Source organism: Nothobranchius furzeri, chromosome 16 (genome assembly GCF_043380555.1).
Source record: "Nothobranchius furzeri strain GRZ-AD chromosome 16, NfurGRZ-RIMD1, whole genome shotgun sequence".
NCBI lineage: Eukaryota > Metazoa > Chordata > Actinopteri > Cyprinodontiformes > Nothobranchiidae > Nothobranchius > Nothobranchius furzeri.
In genome coordinates, this window is record NC_091756.1 from 43,409,530 (window position 1) to 43,437,454 (window position 27,925).

Genomic DNA, 27,925 nt, shown 5'->3' on the forward strand with positions numbered 1-27,925 from the left:
GCTAATGCTAACAGTTAGCTTCTACTAGCCGAGATGTTCTCTGCTGTTTCCTGGATGCTGAACAAACAACGGCCTTCCCCATTGTGAGTCTAGACAGGTGAGTCCATGATTGTCCAGTGAGTGTTACGTGGATCTGTTAGGATTTTCAAATCCTGGAGTTTCACTGTCTGTTTTATATCAGAAGCTAGTGGAGCAGATAGGTGTAGGAGACTTTTGTCACATTCAGCGTGCATATCAAACTCAAAAGTGGCCGATCATTTTCAAAAATAATTAGTAAGAACTGGTTTCTCAGTAAACCTGCTCTTTAAAATTTGTAGTATGAGTGTGTCCAAATGGATTTAACATGACCATAACCCATGATAAAAGACAGCAAACACATAGGTAGTGGTGTCCACACCAGAGGTTTCACATGAAGAAATCTAACGCCTCCAAGTTATTGTTGCAGGCCACAGGGGAGCCACCGGGACTATTGTGCTCTCCTCTTTGGTGATCTTTATTGTTCTCTGAAGATTTAAGCAGAAGAATGGAATACATTCATGGAATGAACTCAAACATCCCTCCAGGTTCGATAGCAGCTTCCACCCAAATCCAACACTGCTTTCACGCTGACCCAATTTTACAAGACAGAGACGACGACAAAGAGAGTAATAAAAATGATCCAAATGATAAAAAAGACACATGTGGGAGAGAGTTAGGACAGAGGGATATTAAAAAAGGGTGAGAAGAGTAGAGGAATATGAAAGCGCCAATAGCTTTGTGAGCTAGTGATAGTGGCAGAGAATGACAAAGGTGCAGGGAGGGACATGAAGAGAAAGGGGTAAACCGAAGGCGCCTGGAAGCAGAGGGGTGGGCTGAGCATGAGGAGGAGGGAAGCTCTGCTTCTCCTAATAAAGCAAGTGTATTTGAAAGAAGGTGCAGGGAAACAAACCGAGCTGGGAGCTGTGTTACCACAGAGAAAGAGGAAGAGGAGAGAGGGTTAGACAGAAAGAGTCAGAGAGGGGGGAGACAGCAAGGGGCATTGGATAGAAAGACCATTGTGCTACAGCTGAGAAAGAACCCATGTCTGCACAAAGAGGTAGGTGTACTGCTATGACTGGTACACACACACACACACACACACACACACACACACACACACACGCACGCACGCACGCACACACACACACACACACACACACACACACACACACACACACACACACGCATACACACGCATGCACTAGGAAAAGTAGGAAATCCTGGCCAGCCTTTGTAGTTGGATGGAGCAACAGCCTGCACAACAAAGCAGCTGCTGTTTTCTTCCAGCTGTTTGACTTGCTTAACTCTATTAAATGTGCACCAATGCGGCGCAGGTGAGCGACTTTTCCGCCGCATGCTCCAGTTTTGGATTGTTAAATGTTTGATGATCTGGATGAGCAGCAGATAAGCAGAGGTTTATCACGTCTCTGCTGGAGGTTGCTTGTAGTTTAACTGCCTGAAGATCCATAAAGCTATTAGCTTAGTGGTGTTCTCACAGTGACACAGTGTGCTTTCTCTGAATGAGCTGGGACATTTGTTGATATATTAGTAAAGACCTTTGGCTCAGTTTAGACTGTGTGTGGTTCCATTAATGACTCTAGGTATAGACCCATTACCCATTTAGTAAACTTCATTTACCTCAACTGATTCAGATGAAACCACAGTTGTTTGTGATTTTATTTATCAGTGAATTAGAAGCCTTGACCTTTTATTTATGTTTTTTGTTGCAAATCGTTAATTCTTCCAATTTATCTAGATTTAGTTCATATATTCTCACAGTGGTGAGCTTAAACTAGCAAAATTCAGACAGAAATAACCAAAAACAAGCCATGACTAAAAAACTCACATGTTCTTATCATGATGACTTTTGTGTTTTGTGTGTGTTATAGGGCAAACATGCTTGATTAGTTTTTGTTGACATAAACCAAACCCTGTATTTTAATTGTGTTTAAATCCTAATCTAATGAGTTTATTGCTTTAAACTATAACAACCATCATAAAATGTAGCCTGGATTAGTTCAATCTAGGGTTAGTACAGCATGTCCAGTGTGACCTTAAGAGACTAACCATTTCCCTCTGGTAAGCATAAATGCTTCCTCTTAGTTATGCTTCCTCTTAGTTTACATCATATGATGTTGCGACAAGTTCCCGTTTAAATTTTCACTATTATCCTGTAGACTATTAATACTGGAGCTGCAGCTATGGAAAATGAAGCAATCAAGTATTTTGTTGAATAATTCATCAATTCCTTGAGTACTTGGATGTGAATTTACAACACCAGACATTGTCAATTTTTCCTAAAAAAGCTGCTCCATTGTCAGCATTGTCTCCCTTGTGAGCTCTCGTGCACATGCATGACAGGGTGATGCTAAAGACCAACACATTCATTTTTTTGCCTTTTTATTTGTTGAAAACACTTTAAAGTATGACAATAACTGATAAAAGCTATCCATCACTGGATCTTACACAGCAGTGATGAGACTTTGCACATATGCGACTCACCAGTTTTCTCTTTATTGTAAAAAGGTGATAAAGTCTAGAGCTTGGAGGTGTCTATGCTGAGTGCAGATTGATGCAAATCTCTGACTTTTGCTTGCTCACCTCTAGAACCTGCAGGTCTCATAGTAAAGTCTGGCTGTGTCCACAAGAAATAGGCCAACAGTTCTAATCAGAAACACACCAGAAATTTGTATAACCCTCCCACTGTCCTAATGGGTGACCCCACGAGGAAAGTTGACCGTTGAGCAGGATTGATGGTTTATCCCGTTAGGTACATGTGTCAGGGGTGAGGGGGTGCTCACTCCTCACCCCTGCCACATGGACCCAAGGGATGAACCATCAGCCCTACTCAATGGTCAACTTTCCTCGTGGGGTCACCCATAAAGACAGTGGGAGGGTTAAAAGTTGTTGACATTGTGGCAAACTAACTCAGTGAAAGACTTGATCACTGAGCAGCAAGTAGCCAAATCTTTCAAACAAGCTCAGCTCTAATGATTTTTCCTTGAGAATTTTTGTTACTAAATTATTTGAAGGATTTTATCAATCATTTTAGTCCTATATGTGCCTTTTAGGAAAAATCTGGGCACACGGTGTAAAAGGACAGACTGCCCAAAAAGTTAACGCTGGATGAAGACTCAAGGCTGCAGTCAGGGTGTGGGAATGAGCGATCTGTTTATCCACGAGGATAAGAGCTGCATTGATTTTTGGAGTTCATGGCTGGTAAACAGTCACTGCTGTAACACATGATGCAGAAGTTATGCAGGATCAACGTCGCTTTATCTGTCACCTTCAGGGGCAAAGGCATATTTATTTATTTATCTATTTATTTATTTTTACATTTACACAGAGAAAGAGAGAGATGCATACATTCATACGTAAATACAAACATACATATGTGTTTTCAGAAACTTTGGCAAAGATAATACAACCATTTGACAAACCTCAATGTATTTAGTTTTTCCCCATTCACTGATCATAACATCTTAAAACATAGCAGGAGCGTGTACGTGACACCAAACTAAATATAACTTGTGCTATGTGTTCACCAAATAATTGCAGAAACTTTGTACATTCTTGCATCATGTTAAATGTCAACTTCTGTCAAGCGAACACAACAATGCTTGTGCTGCAGTATTTTTTGATTATGCAGCATGGATCTTCTGTTCACATGTGGTTTAATCCAAAGAACAGCACATGTTTAGAATTAGAACCTACCTCACACCAGTGACTTGCAGCCATGTCACCCACTGACTCATCGCTATGAAATATCAGAATATTTCAAATGCCCCCTTTCTGCCTCTACCATACACGTTTTGTAATCTCAAGCAATTTGAACTCAAAGTTTCAGATCAGCAGATGTGAAAACTCCAGAACGTAACGTAAACAAACTGCCAGGATGTGTACTTTGTGTGTGGCTTGGACTGTAAACAGGAGGTTTCATTGGTGAGTCAAACTATGTGTTTGTATGGAAACCTAAATGTGATGCAACTTCTACAAAACAAGCTTTGATAATGGAGATTGTGAGGTGAAGTCATGTTGTCTGGAGTTGTGTCTTACACAAGTTTGGTGGGTTAGAATCAGGACCTAATGCAGTTTTAAACAGTATCATTTAGAGATTAGTGCAGATAGACAGTGTTATCATGAGGTTTGCTCAACTCAGTCCAAATGGATTAGTGCCAAATGTTTCTCATATCTTAATCATAAATAGACACGTTTTTCACTCCACTCTTGTCTTGTGGGCTGCACGGTGGCGCAGTTGTTAGCACTGTTGCCTCGCAGCAAGAAGGTTGCAGGTTCGATACTCGGCTGTGGCCTTTCTGCGTGGAGTTGCATGTTCTCACCATGCATGCGTGGGTTTCCTCCGGGTTCTCCGGTTTCCCCTACAGATCACAACATGCCCTACAAGTAAAAAATTGTACGTCGCTTTGGATAAAAGTGTCTGCCAAATAAATAAACATAATAATAATAACATAAAAAAATACCAATAAAACTAAACAATTCTTCATTTCTATCTTTATATAGTGCATAAAATTGCCCAAATATTTTTAACTAGTCTTTTAACAAAATGACTTTGTGAGAATTTCTTCTTCTTTTTGTCCCAATTTGGCCTCTTCTTATGAGGCATAAACCACACCTTAACACTTCATTTTCATTTATTAATACCAGAAATGGAAAAACATGCAACGTGCTTGCGCAAATGTGTGTTGGCTAAGGAGTGTGTGGTAAGATTTGTTTTAAATTTGGATGGTAGCCACTTCCTCAAATAGCTGTAGAAATAAAATTGATCATCAAAGCTGAGATTGGATCGGATGTGTGCTGTAGGGACATGTAGGAGTGTTCCCTGAAAGTCGTCTGATGTTTGGAGACCTGATCTATGATCTCATCCTATAAACCTCTGCTTGGGTGAGCCCTGTTCTCTCTCCAAACAAGTGTTACTGTAACTGTTTCTGCAGAAGTTCAGCCTGCTGCTAAAATCGTCATTAGTGGATGATTGCAGGTAACCCCAAGTGTTTGCAGACTTCTATCTTAAAATAAATGCAAAATTGATGCTAGTAGCTCAGACTTCATGTTAATTGTCCAAATGGTCACTGCACACTTTTGCAGCCCTAATCTATCTGTTTTGCATTGTTTTATCATAATTTAGAACCACAAATCTACTCTTCAGCCTCACAGGCCCCAATGGCACCAGATTCAGATAAGAATTGTTTTGGGGACAGGCAGAGATAATGTCCTCTCTGCCTTAGGGTTCTGTTGGTCTTCAACCACTCTAGATCCAATAATGGCATACTTAATCTATCCCAATCCGTGCTGATCCATCAACTCGCTCCTTGATGGAATCCACCTTCTGTGCCAGAGCCTGAATCTCAGCCAAAGTTCCAAGCTTACGACGCATCTCGACAATTATATGAGTTTGTGCGTTCACAGCGCGATGCATTCCATCCCTGAGCTCCGGGATTGAGCCAATATTCCTTGAAAGCTCGTTAATTTTCCAGTAAGCCAGGTAATCCCGACACCTGAACTTCCTTCAGGATAATTGAATAGTCAACAAGTGAATTTAGACATTCAACAATACACATTATTGAAGTTGAATTCAAAAAGGAAACCAGATGCTGTTGTAACTCTTTATTCAAGTTTCTCAGTGTGGACAAATGAATGTGTCTTAATAAGTTAGTCTGAATGACTCAAGCCTGTATGTTTTACCCCAATGTTTTCAACACCTTAGCACATCACGACTCACTTTTTACACTTAGATTTTAAATAATCTTAGAAAAGATGATTTAAACTAGAAGAGTAAACTTAATCCATTCCACTCTAAACATGAAACAAAAGAACCTGCGGTGGGGTATATAGAAGGTCTTACACATCTTCTACACAGGATCACCAGAACTGGACCATAAGAGACTAGAAAGGGTTTCCTGGTCTGATGAGTCAGGATTTCAGCAGCAACATTTGGATGATCGGGTCAGAATCTGGTGTCACCAACATGAAAGCACGGATCCATCCTACCTTGTATCAACACTTCAGGCTACCGCTGGTGTGATTAAGATGCTCTTGTCCCACTTTGGACCTGAGCCTGGTTCAAACACCACAGTGTCATGCCACCACTCCAGCCAGGCCCGGTTTCCCCAGCAACCACAACCAGCTCATCATCTACCTGATTCAAACCACCTGTCTCACATTAACTCATCAGCTCCACCTGCAACCACCTCTATATAACATCAGGAGAAACACCAAGCCAGTGCCAGATTTTCGAAAGCATTTGTTAGTAGATTATCCAGCATTCTAAAACCCTGCCTAAACCTCAAGTTCCTGACCTTGTTTCTGAACCTCGACCTTGCCACCTGCCTGCTCCCTGACTGGATTATCTCACAGTTTCTGATCTTCTGGACTCCTGACCTTGGATTTGTTACATGGACTCTGCCTCTGGATTTCCCCTCCTGACCAAGCCTTCTGCTACTGCCCTTCCTACAGACTGGTAACACTCCCCTGTGTGTTCTCAAATAAAAACTTTAAAGCGTCTTACTGTGTCTGGTGCTTTCACGGGTCCTCCAGCCCTGGTTGTTACAGAAAAATCTGGCCACCATGGACCCAGCACCGACACAGGAATGGCAGCTCGGTGTGGAACGCTCCATTTCTGGTCTGGAAGACAAAGTAAACGAACTCCTGGATCTGCTCCGAACCGGTGACTCATCTCGTCATGTGACCGACGTCCCGATGGCTTCCGCATCCCCGGTCCAGTTCCGGGTCTCCCCTGTCCACGAACCTCGTCTTGTTCCACCGGAAGTTTTTAAAGGTGAGCCCAAACAATGCCGCCCCTTCCTCACCCAATGCGAGATTCACTTTGAACTACAGCCTTCATCATTTCCAACCGAACGCTCTCGCGTGGCTTATGTGATCTCGTTATTGTCGGACCAAGCCAAGGTTTGGGGCACCGCTGAATGGGCTAAGGACTCTCCTATCTGTTTTAATTACCGTGCTTTCTCGAATGAACTCATTCGGATTTTTAACCCTGTTTTACCAAGTAGGGAGGCCACCCGAGGATTATTGATTTTGGAACAAGGAACCCGGAGGGTTAACGACTATATCATCGACTTCCATGCTGTGGCTGCAGGGAGCGACTGGAATGAGGCAGCCCTCATGGACATGTTCTATCAGGGTCTCTCGGACCGGATCAAGGATGAATTGGCAACTCGAGAGTTTCCTAGAAGCCTGGAGGACCTCGAGAATCTCGCCACCCGCATCGACCTCCGACTGTTGGAGAGGCGGAGAGACAGGTCCAGGAGACCCATGCCACCTGTCAGTCCCCGCTCTGCGCCCATAGGTCCGGCAACTTCACCTGGAAACGCAACTGTGAGTAACTACAACACACCACAGTCCTCCCATGATGAACCCATGCAAATCGGGAAGACCAAGCTCACAGAAAAAGAGAGATCTAGACGTCGGTTACTCAACCTGTGTTTTTATTGTGGGGGCTCAGATCACAGCGTACGTAACTGCACGTTAAAAGGGCATGCTCAATAGAGAAGGGGAGGGCTCTATTGGGTCGTTTGGTTCCAAAACCCCCCGTACGACCTTTTGCCTCTGCTACGTTTTTTTATGCCAAACAGGAGCACAGCTGTCCTGTGTTTATTGACTCTGGAGCTGACACAAACTTTATGGACATTTCTTTTGCTGAGTCTATTGGCCTGCCCCTGCACCCCATCGCCCGGACTCAAGAAGTGCAGGCTATTGATGGACACATCATTTACCAAGCCACCCATGAAACTGACCCAATCACCATGAGGCTTGGGGGGAACCATGTCGAAACCCTAAATTTCCTGGCCATCCCCTCTCCTAACATCTCTGTCATCTTGGGAATCACCTGGTTGCGCACTCACAATCCACAGCTGGATTGGCGTAAGGGGGAGATTTTGGGATGGTCTGACCAGTGTATGTCCCAATGTTTGACTAATGCCTCTCCTAGTCTCCTACGTACACCTGACTCATCGGAAACCTACCCGGACCTCTCAAAAGTCCCTATTGAGTACCATAACCTCAAGGAGGCTTTTAACAAGCATCGTGCTACCAGGTTACCTCCTCATCGCCTCTATGATTGTGCCATTGATTTATTGCCTGGAACTTCACCCCCTAGAGGGCGTCTGTTTTCCCTTTCTCTTACAGAGCAGGAAGCCATGAGGAAATACATCCACGAGTCCCTACAATCAGGAATCATCCGCCCCTCCTCTTCTCCGGCTGGTGCTGGATTTTTCTTCGTGGGGAAGAAGGATGGTTCTTTACGACCCTGTATCGACTACAGAGGACTTAACAACATTACGGTAAAGAACCGCTATCCTCTCCCTCTTATCAACTCTGCTTTCGACTCCCTTCGAGGTTCCCAGGTTTTTACCAAGCTTGATTTGCGCAACGCTTACCATCTGGTGCGCATTCGAGAAGGGGATGAGTGGAAGACTGCTTTTAACACCCCAAATGGACATTATGAATACCTGGTCATGCCCTTTGGCCTCACCAACGCCCCTGCTGTTTTCCAGGCCCTCGTCAATGATGTTTTACGTGATATGGTGGGGAGGTTTGTGTTTGTTTACCTAGATGATGTCCTTGTGTTCTCTCCCGATCTGGACACCCACAGAAGACACGTCAGAGCAGTCATTCTCAGGTTGCTGCAAAACAACCTCTTTATAAAAGCAGAAAAATGTGAGTTTCACAAGGCCTCCATGTCCTTCCTGGGATTCATACTCTCCCCCAATCAGATCTCCATGGACCCCACCAAGGTGACCGCTGTGGTTGACTGGCCCCCTCCGACAGACAGAAAGCAGCTCCAACGCTTCCTGGGGTTTGCTAATTTCTACCGGCGGTTCATCAAAGGTTACAGCAGGATCGCTGCACCTCTCCATGCCCTCACCTCTAACAAGGTCAGTTATGTGTGGACTGATTATGCTAACCGGGCATTTCTCAAACTCAAAGAACTGTTTACAACCGCTCCAGTTCTCCACTCCCCGGATCCTGCACGCCAGTTCATTGTAGAGGTGGATGCCTCAGCTGTTGGTGTAGGCGCCGTTTTGAGCCAGCGCAGCTCTGATAACAAGGTTCACCCATGTGCTTTCTTTTCTAAGACCCTATCTCCAGCTGAACGAAACTACGACGTGGGTGACCGGGAACTGTTGGCGGTTAAGCTCGCCCTGGAGGAGTGGAGGCATTGGCTTGAGGGGGCTATCACACCTTTTCTGGTCTGGACTGACCATAAAAACCTGGAGTATCTACAGACAGCCAAGCGTCTCAACCCCCGTCAAGCCAGGTGGGCCTTGTTTTTTAGCCGTTTCAACTTCCACTTGTCTTACAGACCTGGCACCAAGAATACCAAGCCAGATGCTCTATCTCGGATCATGGAACACCAGGTACCTGAACCCAACGCCTCCACGGACTCTACAGTCCTCCCCAAGGGGGTCCTGCTGGGCGTCTCCCGCCTAGCTCTGGAGAACAAACTCAAGGAGACAGAACATCTCTACCCAGCACCTCCTCAGTGCCCGCCTGGTCGGATCTACGTTCCTGACCACCTACGGACAGAGGTATTGTTATTCTGTCACAGTTCTCGCCTTTTTTGTCACCCAGGCATTACCAGGACTATAAACGTGGTCAGAAGCAGATTCTGGTGGCCGGCGTTGGCCAAGGACTCCCGGGAGTTTGTCAGGGCCTGCCCCGACTGTGCCAAAGCAAAGGCCTCTCGTAGACCCCCTGCCGGTCTTCTACGACCTTTGCCCGTCCCACACCGGCCCTGGTCTCATCTGAGCATGGATTTCGTCACAGGCTTACCTCCATCTAACTCCTTTAGAGTTATCCTCACAGTCGTGGACCGTTTTTCCAAGATGGTCCATCTGGTCCCCCTCAAGAAACTCCCCACCGCATCTGACATGGCTGATATCTTGGCACGTGAGGTCTTCCGCCTCCATGGTCTTCCACAAGACATCGTCTCGGACAGAGGACCCCAGTTCGTGTCCAGGTTCTGGAAAGCTTTTTGTGCCCGGTTGGGGATTCAGGTGAGCCTCTCCTCTGGGTTTCATCCACAGACCGACGGACAGACGGAGAGACACAACCAAGAAATGGAAACCAAGCTACGCCTCTTGTGCCAGGACGACGCCACAACCTGGTCCCAGAACCTGCCTTGGGTGGAACACGCTATGAACTCTCTACCCACTACTGCGACAGGTGTGTCTCCCTTTTTCACTGTTTTTGGTTATCAACCCCCTGTGTTTTCCATTCAAGAGACCCTGGCCCACGTCCCCTCTGCCTATGCCGCCGCCCTCAGATGTCGCCGTGCCTGGTGGTCCGCTAGGCGCCGTCTCCTCCAAGCCTCTGCAGTATATGCCCGCTCGGCCAACAGGCGGCGCATTCCGGCTCCCGCATATAGGGTGGGTCAGAAGGTCTGGCTGTCGACGGCCGATATCCCGCTCAGGGTGGACTGCAGGAAGTTGGCTCCCCGTTTCATTGGTCCCTTCCCCATTTCCAAGGTCATCAACCCTGCTGCTGTTCGCCTCCGCCTTCCCAGGGCCCTTAGGGTCCACCCCTCTTTCCATGTGTCAAAGGTGAAACCTGTGGTGTCCTCGTCTCTCGTGCCCTCCTCCGGGCCCCCTCCGCCCGCCCGGCTCCTTCCTGGTGGTCCGGTCTGGGCTGTGCGGCGGGTCCTCCGTTCCCGGCGCTGGGGCCGTGGGCTTCAATACCTGGTGGACTGGGCTGGTTTTGGTCCTGAGGAGCGGTCCTGGGTTCCCGCTCGCCGCTTCGTCGACCTCTCTCTCCTCCGGGACTCCCGCCGCTCCCGTCCTGGCCGGCCGGGTGGGCCGTCCGGTGCCGGCCCTTGTGGGGGGGATTCTGTCATGCCACCACTCCAGCCAGGCCCGGTTTCCCCAGCAACCACAACCAGCTCATCATCTACCTGATTCAAACCACCTGTCTCACATTAACTCATCAGCTCCACCTGCAACCACCTCTATATAACATCAGGAGAAACACCAAGCCAGTGCCAGATTTTTGAAAGCATTTGTTAGTAGATTATCCAGCATTCTAAAACCCTGCCTAAACCTCAAGTTCCTGACCTTGTTTCTGAACCTCGACCTTGCCACCTGCCTGCTCCCTGACTGGATTATCTCACAGTTTCTGATCTTCTGGACTCCTGACCTTGGATTTGTTACATGGACTCTGCCTCTGGATTTCCCCTCCTGACCAAGCCTTCTGCTACTGCCCTTCCTACAGACTGGTAACACTCCCCTGTGTGTTCTCAAATAAAAACTTTAAAGCGTCTTACTGTGTCTGGTGCTTTCACGGGTCCTCCAGCCCTGGTTGTTACACACAGCCTGCCTGAGTATTGTTGCTGACCATGTCCATCTCTGTATGACCACATGGACCCATCTTCTGACGGCTACTTCCATTAGGATACTGCATCATGTCACAAAGCTCAGATCATCTCTCACTGGTTTCTAGAACATGATGATGAGTTCATGGTCACTAGTCCAGTCCAGAACCTTTATGAAACATGAAACCCCCATCATGGATGTGTAGTCGACAAACCGGCAGCATCTGTGATGCAGTCATCTCATTTTAGAGCAAATCCTTTGAGCAAGGTTTCCAACACCTTGTTGAATAAATCACTCAAAGGTTTTTGTCTAATCTGAAGGTGGTACTGGTCAAACACAGAATTTGCACCACAGACCTATTTAACTGGTGACTGTATTTGGATGACTGAAAAAATGAACGGCTTAAGAACTCAGTAAGAAAATAACTCAACACTGGCAGCTGTTCGAAAATCTCTGAGCTTGCAAATAACATTTTTGTGACTGGTTTAAATTTGTAGTGCAAACATATATCACACCCAGCTCCAGTTATCCCGTAAGTACCAGTCTGTAACTGTAAAGGAAGCACGTGTTTACATGATTTGTAAGGATAAATAAAAGCCTTGATTTACAATCATTTTTACAATATTAGAATTACTTGCAAGCAACAATAACAAAACTCCAGAGACGCTCACATGTGTTTAGCCATGTGACTGGATGTTTGTAAATGTGCGGCAGCAAGAGAGGGAATTAAATAACAGGCCCGTCTGTGAATGGATCAACACATCTGCAGGCAAGCCATGCTTTAGGTCTGCACAAACACACACTTATTCTTCTAACAAATCCTCAGACACACGCACAGCCAAGGATAAACGGAGGGGATTCCAATCGGTCTCTGAAATGACATCACAGCCTGCAAGTTATAAAGTAGAGCCAAAGAAGGGAGTCCCCGCTTCCCCTCTCTCCCAAACGTCTCAGAAAGAACAGAGAGAAGTGCAGAAGCATGTGGCTCTCATTAGTTCAGAGAGAACTCCTTGTATGGGGTTCATGTGCACATGAGCATGCGTGAACACACACACACACACACACACACACACACACACGCAGGCAGGCATGCACACACACAAACATACTTTAGCAGGGTCTCCACAGTGACCAGTTTTACTGCCCCAGCAATGGAGGAAATGCCAAACTCTGTGTTTAAGAGCTGTTTCGAGAAGCAATTACACGCGCGCACACACACACACACACACACACACACACACACACACACACACACACACACACACACAGCTCTACTGTAACTCGCTGTCTAGCCGGATAACCTCTTATCGTATCACTCACTCGACCATTTCCCTGTGTTCTTTCTCTCCTCTCCTTGTCCTGACCGTATTTTCCTCTCACTTCCCACCTCCACTCTCTTTCTCTCCCACGTCTCCCTCATTGTCCCTCCTTCCCTCTTGGAATCCACCTCCCTCTGTTCAACATCAGCGGCAGGCTCACTGACTGACTGCAGAGGTAAGTGCTCTCTCTCGGTTTTCCTGTAGTTTGTTACTTTTATGTACTTTGGTGTTCAGAGCTTCTCTGTTTTCCCACAAGGCATTTTTTTCACAATCTGAACCGCAGGTCATGCCAATGCAGAGGAGTGGAAAAATCCACTTGTCATTAAATATGCACTGTACTATACAGTAAGAACAGGTTAACCCACTGGAGGCAGGCGTTGCAGATTTACAACATTGAAACCTACCTACCAGGCTACTCCACATACGTATTTCATGAGCTTTTTTTTTTTTTTACTCAGAAGTACCCCTGAAGGACTTAGTTGTTCGTCCTTTTATCAAAACTTACTTTCAGCCTGAGAGGGTTCAGAAGAGTCCTGGTGAACTTTGACAGCTGTCATGTGCACCTGAATGGTGTCTGGTAGTGAACAATAAAGTGAATACTTTTTCGTGCATGCAGGTGTGTGAGCTTTAGATTTCCAAGTGCTGTCCCGTCCGTCAGCTACAATAACCGAGCAGAAGCAGCCTGTTCTCCTTACAAACAGAACGCTGTAAGAATCTGTGGACGTCACTGTTTCAATTCCCAATAGTAAACAGTACCAAAATGACTTGTGGAGGAAAAGGAAACAGAGTAGTAGAGGAGAGAGTGGCCAACTATCTCCAGAGTAAAAAATGATAAACACACACGTCTACAGCTAAAAGTCAGGATTCGCTGAATACAAAGTTGTCTTTTACTGTATCCTGGCTGTATTCCTGTGTGTGTGTGTGTGTGTGTGTGTGTGTGTGTGTGTGTGTGTCTTTAATCTTGTTCCAAACTGGAAATCTTGCTGATCTTTTAGCATTTGCTAAACTTTGGTGGTATATCCTTTCTAATGTACCGTGTCAAAAATCCCCCCCCCCCCCCCCCCGAATTAAAAAAAAGACTGGCAGGAGATCAGACACGCCAAAATCAAGACATTGATCTGCAGCCCTTAGAAACAAAACTAAACAATTAAGCACACTAAGCAACCTTCAGCAGACTCCCACATGCTGTGACATAACTCACATCTGGATGCAAGACTGCTAAAGCATGTCTCCATCCCCCATAACCTGTTTTAATTTCATTGCGTCCCCATTTCCCCCTTTCTACCCCGACAACCCTCTGGCCTCTCCTTCCTGTCTGTCTGTCTGCTGGCTGTCTTTCTGTCTTTCCGCCCCCGCTCTCAGAGATGAAAGAGAAGAACCCCTGGCACACGCCTGTGACCATCAGCATCACTGTGATTGGTGTCATAGCGATTGTTGCCTTGGTGACGGTTGCAGTTTTGCAGAACAAGCCTGTCCCCCAAAAGTACAAGGTATGCCAGAGGAAATTTCTAAACTATTGAAGCATTGTTGCCTATGAGGAAACAAACTGTATTAACAGCACAGTGAGGTCTTGAACCAACACGTTGAATAGGCTCTAAAGTCAACGTGACCTTGTCAACTCATGCTATTGAGTTTAGAAATCCCACAGCAAACACGGTCAATAGAAGCAGAAAAGACGATAAATGCTGCTTTTATTCTAAGTGCTAACATTGACTGAGATATCATTTAGCTAAAGGAACATATAGCTGATCTAGTTATGGTGTGATTGTCCATGAGTGCTGCTGTCATCACATTTGAAAGGCACATATGGAAAAAGCAATTTGGGAAAGTTAATGACACAAAGAGCTTATCAGGAATTCCTCGTTTTGTCTTGCCTCCAGTATGGGATTGTGCTGGATGCTGGCTCTTCTCACACAGCTCTTTACATTTATAAATGGCCAGCAGAGAAGGATAACAACACTGGAAGAGTGGAACAGGAACATTCCTGCAAAGTAAAAGGTAAAGTAAAGGCTCCACGACGTGTTTCACATGATCTCATATTCAAGTGTTCAAGCCCAAGTGAGGAAAAATGCAAATATTTAGAGTGCAGGCAAAGTTAAACTTTAATAAATAAACATTTATTTCAACCTTTAGAGAAATGGGTCATAAACTAAACAGGTTTTATTGAACTGAAGACGATTTTAGAAACTATATAAAAAGGAAATACTGTCATAATGGGGTCAGACCTTCTCCCAACCCTCAAGTATTCTGAAGTGTTACCACTACACACTTGTCGCTACAGGAAAGTGGCTGAAATAGCCACATTCATGAGCTGGTGACAAGGCTAAGTAAACTAAAGGCTCGGTCATGGAGTGGGAGCTGATTTTACCCAACAACACCAGTATCTGACTTCTGCAGATGTAGTCCTGTCAGACTGACCATGGGACTTGGTCTGAAATGGACACACGGTTCGGGATATGAAGCAAAGAAAGAGGATGCTCCCAGGGTCTGATTTTGTTTAACATCATGTGGAAACAGGTCACATGAACTCCTTTCATCACAGACCTTGACAGCAAGAAAATTCTGAAAGTCATTTATCATTTTGATGGATTGGACTAAGAGTGTAATGTACCGTAACACCACCCAATCCACAGCACCATCACTCACTCACCACATGTAGACAACCTCTAGGTCGCCCAGGCCAGTTGGGAGAGAGGGTGAATTATTATTTTAGATATTGCTTAAGAACATTTTGTTTGTGCATTCAGTAACTTGTTGTTCAGCATCTAAACATGGTATTGCTAAGTAATTAAAATATGTCATGGAACCAAATCGTCCCAAGTGCTTCTGGGTAAGTCGTGCAGTCTGTCTGTGGAAAACAAACAATGGGAAAGTGGAAAATGTACCACAGGCAAGCAATTTGATCTTTCTGTATGCACTCAGAGAACCAGGTGAGCAAACTGTAATAAGAAGGATTTTGGCTGATAGAAGAAAGGGTCAAAATGATGAGAGATTCATCAGGAAAAACTTCATGACAGCAGGATGCTCTAATGGGCACGTTTGGTTGATACCCTTTGGGTTGTCAAGTTTGTTTGGAAGCTGTTTTGATACCATACATAGTAGTTAGTAGTACATACACCAGTTCACTTAAATGGTGTTCCTAGAAATCTCATTTTAGAATGAAGAATGAATACAAGTGTGCTCTGAGATTTAAGACAAGTTCAAGATCAATTCCTAGATTTGAACTGGAATGAGGATCGCTATTTAATGTAGGTTTTTCCCGGTCGACATCCTTTAGTCCTCTCTCAAATCAGTCTTCTCTGTCCAGAATGTGTACTTTATTATCTTCCAAAGTGTGTCCCTTGTCCTTCAGGGGCAACCCCTGTTTAACACTGGAAGTATCATCAGTGAAACGGTTTACTCATGAGCTTCAATGCGGTCCAGTCCACACTGAGAGAGTCTTGGCTGTGGAGTGGCTTGTCTATTCCTGCTCCTCGCTGAACTCGCGAGATCACTAAATCCCTCAAGACTTCAGAAGTCATAGTTTGTTTGTGCAATCTGCCATCAAACCAAAAAGAAGGAAATCACATTTGATGTCACAGTTTGATGTCATATATGAGGTTGTTCCTCTCCACTGCCAGGATTAAAGCCATGAAAAACACACAGCTGCACTTCTCGAACGATGCTGGACGTAAGGAAGCGGTTAGGTCACCTTATTGATGTAATCTACATATTATCTTTTATTTTGAATATTACCGGGGGTTTAATGCTGAAACAGTGTGTGATTTCCTGTCTAGCCCTATGCGGAAATTAGCGTGTCCCAGAAGCAGCTTGCGTAAACAATAGAACCCGATCCTTTTTATTTTCTTTCTGGCATGCACCTGAACATTGCCGCATCGTGGCTGGAAAGACCCTTACAGATTATAATGACTTTTACCTGAAGCAGTGACATTCCACGCCACTGATGTTTCCAGTGTGAAATAGGGGTAAGGAACACACTTTTGAAGATTCAATTCAATTCAATTCAAGTTTATTTATAAAGCGCCAAATCACGACAAGAGTCGTCTCAAGGCACTTCACATAATAAAAATTCCAATTCAGGTCAGTTCATTAAGCCAATCAGAAATAATGTTTCCTATATAAGGAACCCAGCAAATTGCATCAAGTCACTGACTTTTGTCAGTGTCTTTACAGCAATCCTCATACTAAACAAGCATATAGCGACAGTGGAGAGGAAAACTCCCTTTTAACAGGAAGAAACCTCCAGAGAATCCTGGCTCAGTATAAGCAGCCATCCACCACGACTCACTGGGGATCGAGAAGACAGAGCAGACACACACACACACACACACACACACACACACACACACACACACACACACACACACACACACACACACACACACACACACACACACACACACACACACACACACACACACACACAAGATGACAAAGTACACATTCTGGACAGAGAAGATATATAGTTTGAGAGAGGAGTGAAGGAAGCGATCTATGTTAAACAGGAAAAACTTAGGGGGAAGTCTCAGATTTCACTTTTCCAGCACCTATAGTGCAACTTTGAATACTATTCCTAAACAGTCTCACTCTAGGACACACCCTCCTGCATCAAATCAACACAGCTATTCCCTCACAATAGAGGCTAACAACCCAAACGACTCATCAGGAGGTAGGGAGGAGAGGTATTCATAGGTAGTTTCAGCTCGTTAAGCAACAACAATAGTTTATAAACCTGACGCTCCCATATTCCAGTCAGAAATGACAAAGGTCCTCAAATGAGAAGCAAAATGTCTTCAAGAAACCAAAGAAATCCAGTTACCTTTATCTGAACCCCATTTGGATTACCATGACCTGCACGACTGACAACCTTCACCAGTATGTTGAAATACAAGTAAAATAAATTATTTAATTATTGATTTCTTTAAACAGTAACGTCAACATCAGCATATATGTCATGTGTACATATATATATATATATATATATATATATATATATATATATATATATATATATATATATATATATATATATATATATATATATATATATATATATATATATATATATATATATATATATATATATATATATATATATATATATATATATATACATGACAGCCCCTGAAGGTAAAGCCAATAGAGAAAATTTCATTTTCCAAAAAACTAGAAGCAGAAGCATGAGCGTTCTACTTCAGTTCACTACTTAAAATCTTTAGTCTTCCCCCTTTGCAGTAGAATTGTTTCACTACACATTTACTTGCATACACACATCCTTTATGATCCTTCAACTTCACGTTGATTCTCTTTCACACAGAAACATTTCATATATCAACAAACGTATCTGCATTTGCCTACAAATTTCTATGCATTTCTTGTGGTAACAAAACCTAGACGAGGTTGATAAAAAGAGAAAAAATCATTCCACAGAATCGCCAACATGGTTGTCAGATCTATTATAATTGGGGCTGGGTGAATAGCTTTAAAAATTACATCAAATCTGATTTCCACTGTTAATCTATTGATTTTCTCCCTTCCTTTCCTGAAATGGAAATTACGATGAACACAATACATTTTCAGAAACTTGCTTTTATCTTAAGCATCCCTTCTGGGAGGGGACCTGAATTCAAAGTCTAACAAGCTGTAAAACAAGGTGGCAAGCACCGCCATAGTAAACAATGACTAAAAAACACATCAAATGTTTGCATGCTCGCTCGGAAATCTTAGAATAATAAGGTATGAAGTTGTGCATTCTGGTGCTTTTTAGACTGAAACTTTGGTCATCAGGGTTTGTCTTTATTGTAGCTGTCTGTTTTCAGCCACATAGAAAATCATTTATGATTAAATTCTGTCAAGAAAAAGAATGATGTTCAGCGTGAAGGCAGTTGTCTGATCTATGCTAGTTCCATATAGACTGAATCCAGTTTCATTAATTTTGATTTTGTGTTCGTCGTTCAGGTAAAGGTATTTCCAGCTATGCAGAGACACCCTGGCAGGCAGGAGAGTCTCTGACAGAATGCATGGAAGATGCTGTGAAGCAGGTTCCTACAAAACGGCACTTTGAGACCCCTCTATACCTGGGAGCCACTGCTGGAATGAGATTGCTTCAGTATGCTCCACACACACTCATCCTACTAACAGAAGTAAACAGTGATTACTTAACACTCGTGTGATGACAGGTACACAGCACTATTGAGTCACCACTGTTATGTCATCCACAGCCAGCCAAAGATATCATCACCTGCCAAAGTACCACCTTAGGGGAAGTTCCTCCCACAGTGGAACGGCTTTCTAATCACTGATAACACCTGGTTTACATTCATGCACAAGGCACAGAATTAAACCCACCACTGCAGCATCAGTTTTGCATTTGAACTGTTTTTCATACTGGAACCTTCAAGTTTTAACACTTTATCATTATGACAACTGAAAAAATTGGGTTTCTTCAGTTATTCAGGTCATCTTTTAGACTATTTTTGGCCAATTTTCCAAGGGCACCGGATTACGGTTCTTGAGATTGATGTTTGCCTCTCAATAAACCAACATATATTGAATTACTAGTCTGTTCATCACACAGACTATATCTTTGATCTAAATCTTTGACATTTGCTAGATGAAACAAACTTCTCTTTACAGATGAGTCATGAAACCTAAACAGATGCCTTTGTGGTGGTATCAATATTTAATCCTTCCTGCCTGACACCAGGGCCCATGGGTTGGTGTGCACAGAATGACTTAAAGCGCAAGTCACCCCCTACCAGAGTATTACTCCACTCCCACTTCCTGTTTGAAAAATGATGTGACAAATGCTTTTGCCTAGCAGACCGAGAGGACGGAGCCGCTAACAAATACACACACACAAACTCACAATGACATTGTGACATCATACTGTACCAGCTAACGTTATAGGGTACCTCTTAGCCAATAGCGATGGCAGATTTAAATTCAGCTGCAGTGCAGAGTTTTTACCTGACAACAACACAACACTGACAGTTTTAGGCAGAAAATGAAAATTTTAACTAAAATGCACGAAAGTGCTAAACTATTGACTACACATGTCTGCAGCATGATCAGACACACATTTATATAGTTTATCCAAAAAAAAAGTTGATTTGGGGGTGACTTGCTCTTTAATCCTCCTCTAGGGTAAACTATCCTCATCCACAAACACTCCATACTCAAAGTCATTAGTCCTCTGTTGCAACTTCTAAAAAGTAAAAAACAATAAACAATCAAAATAGTTCTGCCATTACAGCCAGATCATAGTACGGCCATGTGCCTTTGATGTTTCTAAATGTGAGTTATGTATATGCACACTTTAGTACCAGGACAATAAGTACAATGCATTATTATTATTATTATTATTATTATGCCATCAAATTCACTTTAAACGATACAGTCTGTTAATTATTTATGGTCTGATGTTCTGACTTGAATTATGAATGAGACTCACTCTACTAACTTGGCACTACTTTATGTGTGTGTTTAGTATGGAGAACAGTGTGGCATCAGACAAGGTTTTCCAGGCTGTGGAGAAATCCCTGCAAAAATTCCCCTTTTCCTATCAGGGAGCAAGAATGCTCAGCGGGCAGGAGGAAGGCGCCTTTGGCTGGGTCACGGTCAACTACTTGGACGATCGCCTCAAACAGGTCAGTGTGAATAATCTAAACACAAGTCTGTGCACATTTGTCCACTTGAAGGTTTTTGTGTCAGAGCCCTCCTACTGCACGCTGACGTCAGTCCCTTTTGTTTTTCCTAAAGGGTCTAGAAACAACGGGTGCCCTTGACCTTGGTGGAGCTTCAACCCAAATTAGCTTTGTACCTAAAAATTACATCATTTCAGAGTCACCCAGCAACTCTGTGACCTTCAGACTCTATGGAAATGACTATAACTTGTATACTCACAGCTTCCTGTGCTATGGGAAGGACCAAGTGCTACGACTGGCACTAGCACACCAGACTAAGGTAAACCCTAAAGTTTCTGACTGATTAGATATGGCTATTTCTGAGACATGTGGCTAAAATTTACAATGGAACAAAACATTAACTTCAAAATGCTTTCTCTCTTTGCTTCTGTTGCACTCTTTATCTTAGTCAGGTCCAGGAGAAATAGCAGATCCATGTTTCCACCCGGGCTACTCAGAGTCCAAGAACTACTCAGTCCTCTATGACAGTCCCTGTGTGTCTGATAGGAAACCACAGGGTGCTCCTGTGACCTTCCATCACAAAGGGGAAGGAAACTTCCAACAATGCCAGGAAGTTGTAAAAAATGTCTTTAACTTTACTTCCTGCAAATACAGCAGATGCTCTTTCAACGGAGTCTTCCAGCCACCTCTGCACGGACAATTTGGGGTAAAGATGCAACTTTATTTTAGCAGGCTGCCTCACTTGTTAGGCTAAGTGCTGCTGGGCTAATCTATAACTGATCCATACCTTCTGTACACTTTTATAAGACATAAAACACGTTTGCCACCTATAGAGCAAATCCAGGTCTAATTACTTGTTTTTAAAAAAGAACCATGTGTACAAAAGTATTAGAAACTGACCCTATTTTCTAAAGGTAAACTGACAAAAATGCATCAGAAAATCAAAAAAAAAAAAAAAAGCACTTTCACTAAACTTTTAAACTGTTTGTTTTGTTACCAAATGCAAACCAAACATAATGATGATTGTGAATCATATTAGGATACTTAAGTTTTGATTCCAGGTTGCTTCATAGACATCAGCCAGACTCGTTTTCCTCATGTATTCCTCTCACTGCAGGCTTTCTCTGCTTACTACTATGTGATGGACTTCCTCAACCTCACAGATACATCCGTCCCTTTAACAACTGTGAAGGACAAGCTAGCAAAGCACTGTGCTACTCCTTGGAACCAGGTTGGACCATCTGTCTATCGCACAGACACACACGATGCTCTGCAGCCTTCCTTCATTTCCATATCTTATCAATGTCACTGATGAGATCTACGCAATTTTACTGCTTGAACAGATAATACAACAGCATCCAGAGATACATGTGAAATATCTGGCTGAGTATTGCTTCTCTGGAGCGTACATTCTCACGTTGCTGACAGAAGGATACAACTTCACCTCAGAGAGCTACTCCAGCATTAAATTCATCAAGAAGGTGAGCAGGATCAGCGTTCTTCTTTTCTTTTACTTGTTCAAGGAGTTTTTACCTCCAAGTGACCTAACGTGCAAATAGGACAATGGAGAAGATCCGTGAAGATGTTTCAGGCTTTGAATGGATAATAAAAATCTTACAGTTAGTGATTGTTCTATAAATGAGTTCTCATGCAGATTTTGTTTTATTCTTTCATTTAAAACAAGAATGAGTAAAAGTAGTCACCAGTTAAACATTTTAGCAGCTATCAAACAGTTCCAAAGGGGCTTCATATTCCTTCAGTTAAATCACAAGAAATGTTCAGCAAATAATGAAAATAAACAACTTGGATTGCTATTGTAAACATCTTCAGTTAAATATAATAAAACAAAAAGAATCTGGTTTCTCTGGAGATAATTATAAATGTAGCAGTGACTTTGAATTTGAACTCAAATAATAACAAACGATTCAAGTGATTATTTAAATATTTTTTTTACGACTTGAGCATCAATCATCTTGTTTTTAACTTTTAAGTGATTTTCAGTCACCAAGACACCAGATCTCATGTGTGCTGGGACAACTACTCTACAAACAAATCTGGAAAGGATATTTCATTCACTCACTATTGTACTATTGCAGAGACAAAGTGATATTTTACCAATAAATCTAGGAAATACTGCATTGTACAAATCTTTGTAGAGCCAAATAAAAGATCTCAACAGCTAGCTAGCTGCCACATGGTTTAACAATAACTAGCAAAGCTATCAAAGGATCAGTTTTGGCTTAATATCCTTCTTCCTGTGGCCAAAATATTTCCATGCGTATGCCATAACTATTTGTTTGATGGTTGAAGCATTGCATTGCTGGGTGTCCATGTCTCCCGTCTCTTTGCTTGTAGCACACACGGCCTGCATAGCTCCCTCTAGCAGCACACTGTGTTTTGTAAATAAGACAGATCAGAATTTTTCACATGAATCCAAGAACTCCTAGATTGACCCTCCCACTGTCTTCATGGGTGACCCCGCGAGCAAAGTTGACCATTGAGCAGGATTGATGGTTTATCCCTTGAGGTTCACGTGGCTTTTATTAAGCACTTGACAATTTCACTGCCATTCAGAGGGTTGTCATTTAGAATGATTATCAATGAATTTACATCACACCAGTCACTCACTCATGCATACATTCACAGCCTGGTGGTGATGACCTACAATGTAGCCACAGCTGCCCTGGGGCTCACTGCTGAACACAGGTGCCACTTGGTGACATTCCAAGATGGTGGCGCACATGCACAGGCACAGTGGCTCAGTGGTCTCTCTTTGGTGTTTTGTTTGGATGCTGTGGGTGCTTGTGTGTCAAACGTTACTCTTTGCAACATTGTGTTCATCCTGCTCAGCTAACAACATCCACAGCCGACGCAGTCTCCTAGAAATAGGCTTATGCAGCGAGCGGGCTATTACAACCAAATTTCTCTGCTCACATGGCATTCGCCCCGGCTCTTCGTGGATTACCAGCCCAGAAGAGAGGCAAAGGGAGTGGCGCTGGGAAAGGAGGCAAAAGTGGGGCTGCAGAGTTGGAATACTGGTGAGGATGAGGAAGCAACCACAAAAGCAGCCGCTCCCGAGTGTTTTCCTTACCAACGCAAAATCCCTGGTGAACAAGATGGATGAATTGAATTTGGCTATCGAGTTAGCGGGCCGGACGGTACACTGTCACGACAGGGCCAAGGACTCTGGTAAAAGCAACTTTTGCATGGACAATGTCCCTGTGGATAAATGCATTTGTATTTATCCAGACAGGAAGCCGTGGATGACTAAAAAAGTGCAGTGCTTGCTCAGGGCGAGGAACATTGCCTTCAGGTCTGGTGATGGGGTGTTGTACAGCATCGCCAGGGCCAACCTGAAGAGAGGCATCAAAGAGACAAAGGCCGTTTATAAAAAGACGACTTGGACTGTTTCCAGAGTCATAACTCTAGGCATATTACCAACTATAGATCCAATACCTCAGCTGAAGCTAGTGACACCTCACTGAGGAGCTGAACCACTTTTTTGAGGCATCGCAGGATTGGTGCTACGAGACTGCGCAGATCAACTGGCCGGGGTTTTTACCATCATCTTCAACCAGTCATTGTCTCAGGCTGCTGTCCCTCCATACCTCATGTCATCAGCCATCATTCTACTCCCAAAAATGTCCATCATAAGCAGCCTAAATGACTTCTCTCCAGTAGCATTGACACCTATTATCATGAAGTGCTTTGATAAACTGGTAAGGACACACCTAGGTGCAACAGGTCCAAGGAGGACGCCATTGCCCCAACAACACTGCGAACTAATTCTCAAAGGCAGAGTTTTTGAAAACGGTTTAAAAATGAAACAAAAAGCAGCTGTTCATATAATCTTGGACAGACTGATTTGCGTGTTTTTGACACAATGCCGGTCATTCAAATTTTCACTTGTTCACTAACAGTGCACTCATTCTTCGGTCGTGAATCAGACTCCATGACAGAACTTTCTTATCATAAACAGTAAAGAGACTGAACAACTTCATTTTGCAGTTGCACCTTTCTTTGGATTGTATTATTACTGTAACAATGGTGGATTTCATAGATTTGAATATCAATTCAGAACAAATGATGTTTGCATTGTGATATATTCAAAAAAGCTAATTTCTACCACCACCCCCAAGCTTTATTAGTAAATATGGTTGCTTTTAAATATCGTTTATTGGTGTTTCACATTCTTATCACATGTGATTATTGCTGAACAAGTCCCAACACTTTTGAAGCTAAAGGTCTCTTATGCAGAAACTACTGACTAAAAACTACAAAAAGACCACAAATGGCCGACTGTGTCCCACCAGCATGTCCTTTTGTTGGAATATTTTGAATGAATTCAGGAATCCAATTCCACTCATCTTTAGTTTATTTAGACATTTTGAGGAGCTAAAGAAGCCCCGTCTGCCCAGCAAAATGCCACAGGAGCAATTATCACATGAAATCACTCAAGAAAACATATGCCAGACAACCACAACAATGAGTTGGAAACAAACACAAATCACCTCACCACAGGAAAATTCATGACAACATCCAATTCATCCCATATGCTGCAGGAATACTGGAGACAGCCAAATCACTTGAGGATGTTTCTAATTAAGACACAGCTGAATTCAGTGATGTGGGAGCCAACCCAGACATGAAAGAACAAGATGTAGTAACACAATGCAACATTTAAAGCCGTTGATGCATTCCCTAGTATCCTGGCTGTAGTAAAAGTTTCCCCTCATTCAAACAATTAAGGCTGAAAAACAAAAATAACCCTCATAATTATTTTTCCAGAAGTTATCTCTTGTTGAATCACACATGTATTCATTTCCTGCTGCATGCTCATTAGAAAACATACATAAAATATATTTAGCTGTTAGTAGTTATTCATGTTTTAAAACACCATTATTGCTTGAGTAACTAGACGTCACTGTCAGCCCCCTACTGTGCAGACTCTGACTCCAAAAAGCCATCATGGCAACACACAGACAGGACGTTGTGGATTCATTTACTAAAGTAAAACAGTGTCTGGTTTTTATTTGAGTTAAGGCCACACTTCAACCAGTACTGTGTTGAAAATGATTTCAAAACATAAATGAAAATAAAAAGGACTCAATCAGGCAGCAAAGAAGCAAAGGTGGAGAGTACTTAAATAATCTACTCAAGTAAAAATACATTTATGATGGATTTTTACTTGGATTCCACTAAAGTTACTTGTGTAACAATATTAGATCTGCTCTGTGCTCTCAAACCCAAAATCAGTGGTGGCGGATGGCTCCTTATACTGAGCCAGGATCCTCTGGAGGTTTCTTCCTGTTAAAAAGTTTTCCTCCCCACTGTCGCTACATGCTTGTTTAGTATGAGGATTGCTGAAAAAACACTGACTCAACAAGTCAGTGACACCATGCAATCTGCTGAGGTTCCAAAATTGTTGTTGATATGATGTAGGACAACAAACGATTAAATACATCAAGAACTAATTTTATTGGGTCATTTTCCAAAACAATTTTAAATAGACAGCTAAAAGCTAAACACCTGAAGTAAAGTGACTTATGAGAAAATGTGTACACTAGTAGCCCAAACTAAAGACAGAAATTTGTTTTCTACTCAAATCAAGATAAATTCTATTCATATAATTGATATTTAGCATTATGCAGGCTGATGTTTAAAATACAACGAACAATACAAATTATTTCTTTTTACTGGCACGGTAGCTAATTTCTTATAATGTTTTGATCCAACAAAATAAAGGTCAGTATCATCAAGGAGAGCAGTTGACAGTATTTTGACTGGTTTTCTCAAACATTTTACTTTGCTGCAAATGGTAAAAATGTAAATCTGTAATTTAAACCAACCTGCATGTGCTTGCACAGTTTGATGTGAAGCTGCTAATGCTGAAGCTTTACTGGTGTTTAGAGCCTGCTTTACAGATGGCCAGAGGCCCTAAGACATTGCTGTGTTTATTTTGAAATCAGTTTGATCAGAGCAGGTATGAGGAGCTTTACTACAAAGCTGTCCAGGTGGATGTCTCCATCTTGGGATTTGTGTTTGTTCTGCCCATTCGTTTCCAGCTCAGGATTTGTTTTTTGTTATTTTTTTCACCCGGTAAAATAGTGCAACAGTATTAACTAACTTTAACCCTTATACTACTTGATTACAATAATTTAAGTAAATGTAATTAGTTACTTCCCATCTCTGCAATAAAGAAACTGAAAGTTAGCAACATGAACAGAATTATCAGCTGCTGAACTTTGGAACTTGAATGTTTCCTTTCACCATTTCTTGTTATTGCAGTGAAGAGATTCCTATTAGTGCTGAAGTACTTGTTACTGAAGATAAAATAAAGGATATAATGCTTCATTCTCTGACCAATGAAGCAAAACATGTAGCTATTCTGGTAATGACTAAAGAAATACTTTACTCACATCTTCAATCTTTACATTTATTCAAATGCTGTGAAATGCATATTTAAATGAGCTGGTGTATTATGAATAAAAAAGGGTTGCATGTTTGTTCAATTTACATGAAATCTTAGATTTCTTCATGCCTTGTTGGCAAGAAATGTTCTGTGACGATGTCAAAGAGCAAAAAGAGCCAACGCTGTCTTCCTGTGCTGTTTCCAGATAAAAGGCAGCGATGCAGGCTGGACGCTGGGCTACATGTTGAACTTGACCAACATGATTCCTGCAGAAGCTCCGGACTCACCCCCTCTGCCACACGCTGGCTATGTTTCTATAGTTACTGTCATTGCATTGCTAATCTTCACCCTCTTCATCATCTTCCTCTGCCGTTTCCGGCCCAGTTCCAGCAAGCAACCACAGATCGTATAAACAGATATCTCTATATTTGACTCGTGTGTGAAGGAGGTTGTGTCTGTGAAGGTTTGTGTGCAGGGGCGTGTCCAGGGAGTGGCCTGGGGTAGCACATGCCACCCTTAGAATCTGATTGGCCACCCCAGGTGCCACCCCACTAAGTTCCAGTTTAAATTGACTTTACATTGTCGACAAAAGTCTTGGGTTGTAAACTCCAAAATAGAGTGCGGTTGCGTGCACCTTTCACCTTGCTTTCTAGCCCAGGCATGTAGTATTAATATTATTTAATATTTTTTTCATATTCACATAAATAGTATTTAGAGTCCCACTCAACTCCAGTTGCTGGCAGTCATGCAACAAGAAGTGACTTGCTAACCACCACAAAAGTAGAAGTAGAAAAAAATGGTGATTGTGCAATGTGAAACTCAAAAATTCACTAGAAAGTAAATAAATAAATAAATAAGCATAACCATTGGTGCCATCCATGAAGAAACAAGTGCCCCAAATGGGCCACCCCATTTTAAAAGTCCTGGACACGGCTCTGTTTGTGTGTGTCAACATGGTGTTCTCTCCCCATTTGTGTATAGGTCAAAGGTCAGTTCAAGCTAAAGAATAAACACCTTTACTCAGTGGAGAGTGAGACCAGCATCTCTGGTTGAAGGATTTTTGAATGTATGTATGTGTGTGTGCTTGAACTTCAGTGTGTGAATGCCTGAGTGTGTGTGTATGTGTGTGAATCCACATGTATGTGTTTATAATTATGTAACAGTAAAAATAAAACATGTTTATATAAA

At 42.8% G+C, this 27,925-nt stretch overlaps 1 protein-coding gene across 6 annotated transcripts; it reads left to right on the top strand.

Moving 5' to 3' along the window:
* entpd1 (ectonucleoside triphosphate diphosphohydrolase 1) lies at positions 1-27,925 on the top strand. 6 transcript variants are annotated; one of them, XM_054749270.2, is made up of 11 exons: positions 1-97; positions 12,828-12,854; positions 14,042-14,169; positions 14,560-14,677; positions 18,638-18,788; positions 20,169-20,328; positions 20,441-20,644; positions 20,774-21,031; positions 21,443-21,556; positions 21,669-21,806; positions 26,943-27,925. In XM_054749270.2, the coding sequence occupies exons 3-11, from the start codon at positions 14,044-14,046 to the stop codon at positions 27,147-27,149; spliced, it is 1,476 nt and encodes a 491-aa protein (XP_054605245.1). In that variant the 5' UTR covers positions 1-97; positions 12,828-12,854; positions 14,042-14,043; the 3' UTR covers positions 27,150-27,925. The 6 variants fall into 6 exon arrangements, with proteins under 6 accessions (XP_054605245.1, XP_054605246.1, XP_015818432.1 ...); XM_015962946.3 differs by lacking the exon at positions 1-97 and adding an exon at positions 918-1,075; XM_054749271.2 differs by lacking the exon at positions 12,828-12,854 and having other exon boundaries at positions 11-97.

Coding starts and splice junctions, on each gene's coding strand:
- entpd1 (XM_070545694.1), top strand. CDS start 7,969: ATGCCTCTCCTAGTCTCCTACGTACACCTGACTCATCGGAAACCTACC. Junction 8,087..8,178: donor AACAAGCATCGTGCTACCAG/GTTACCTCCTCA, acceptor TTTCTCTTACAG/AGCAGGAAGCCATGAGGAAA.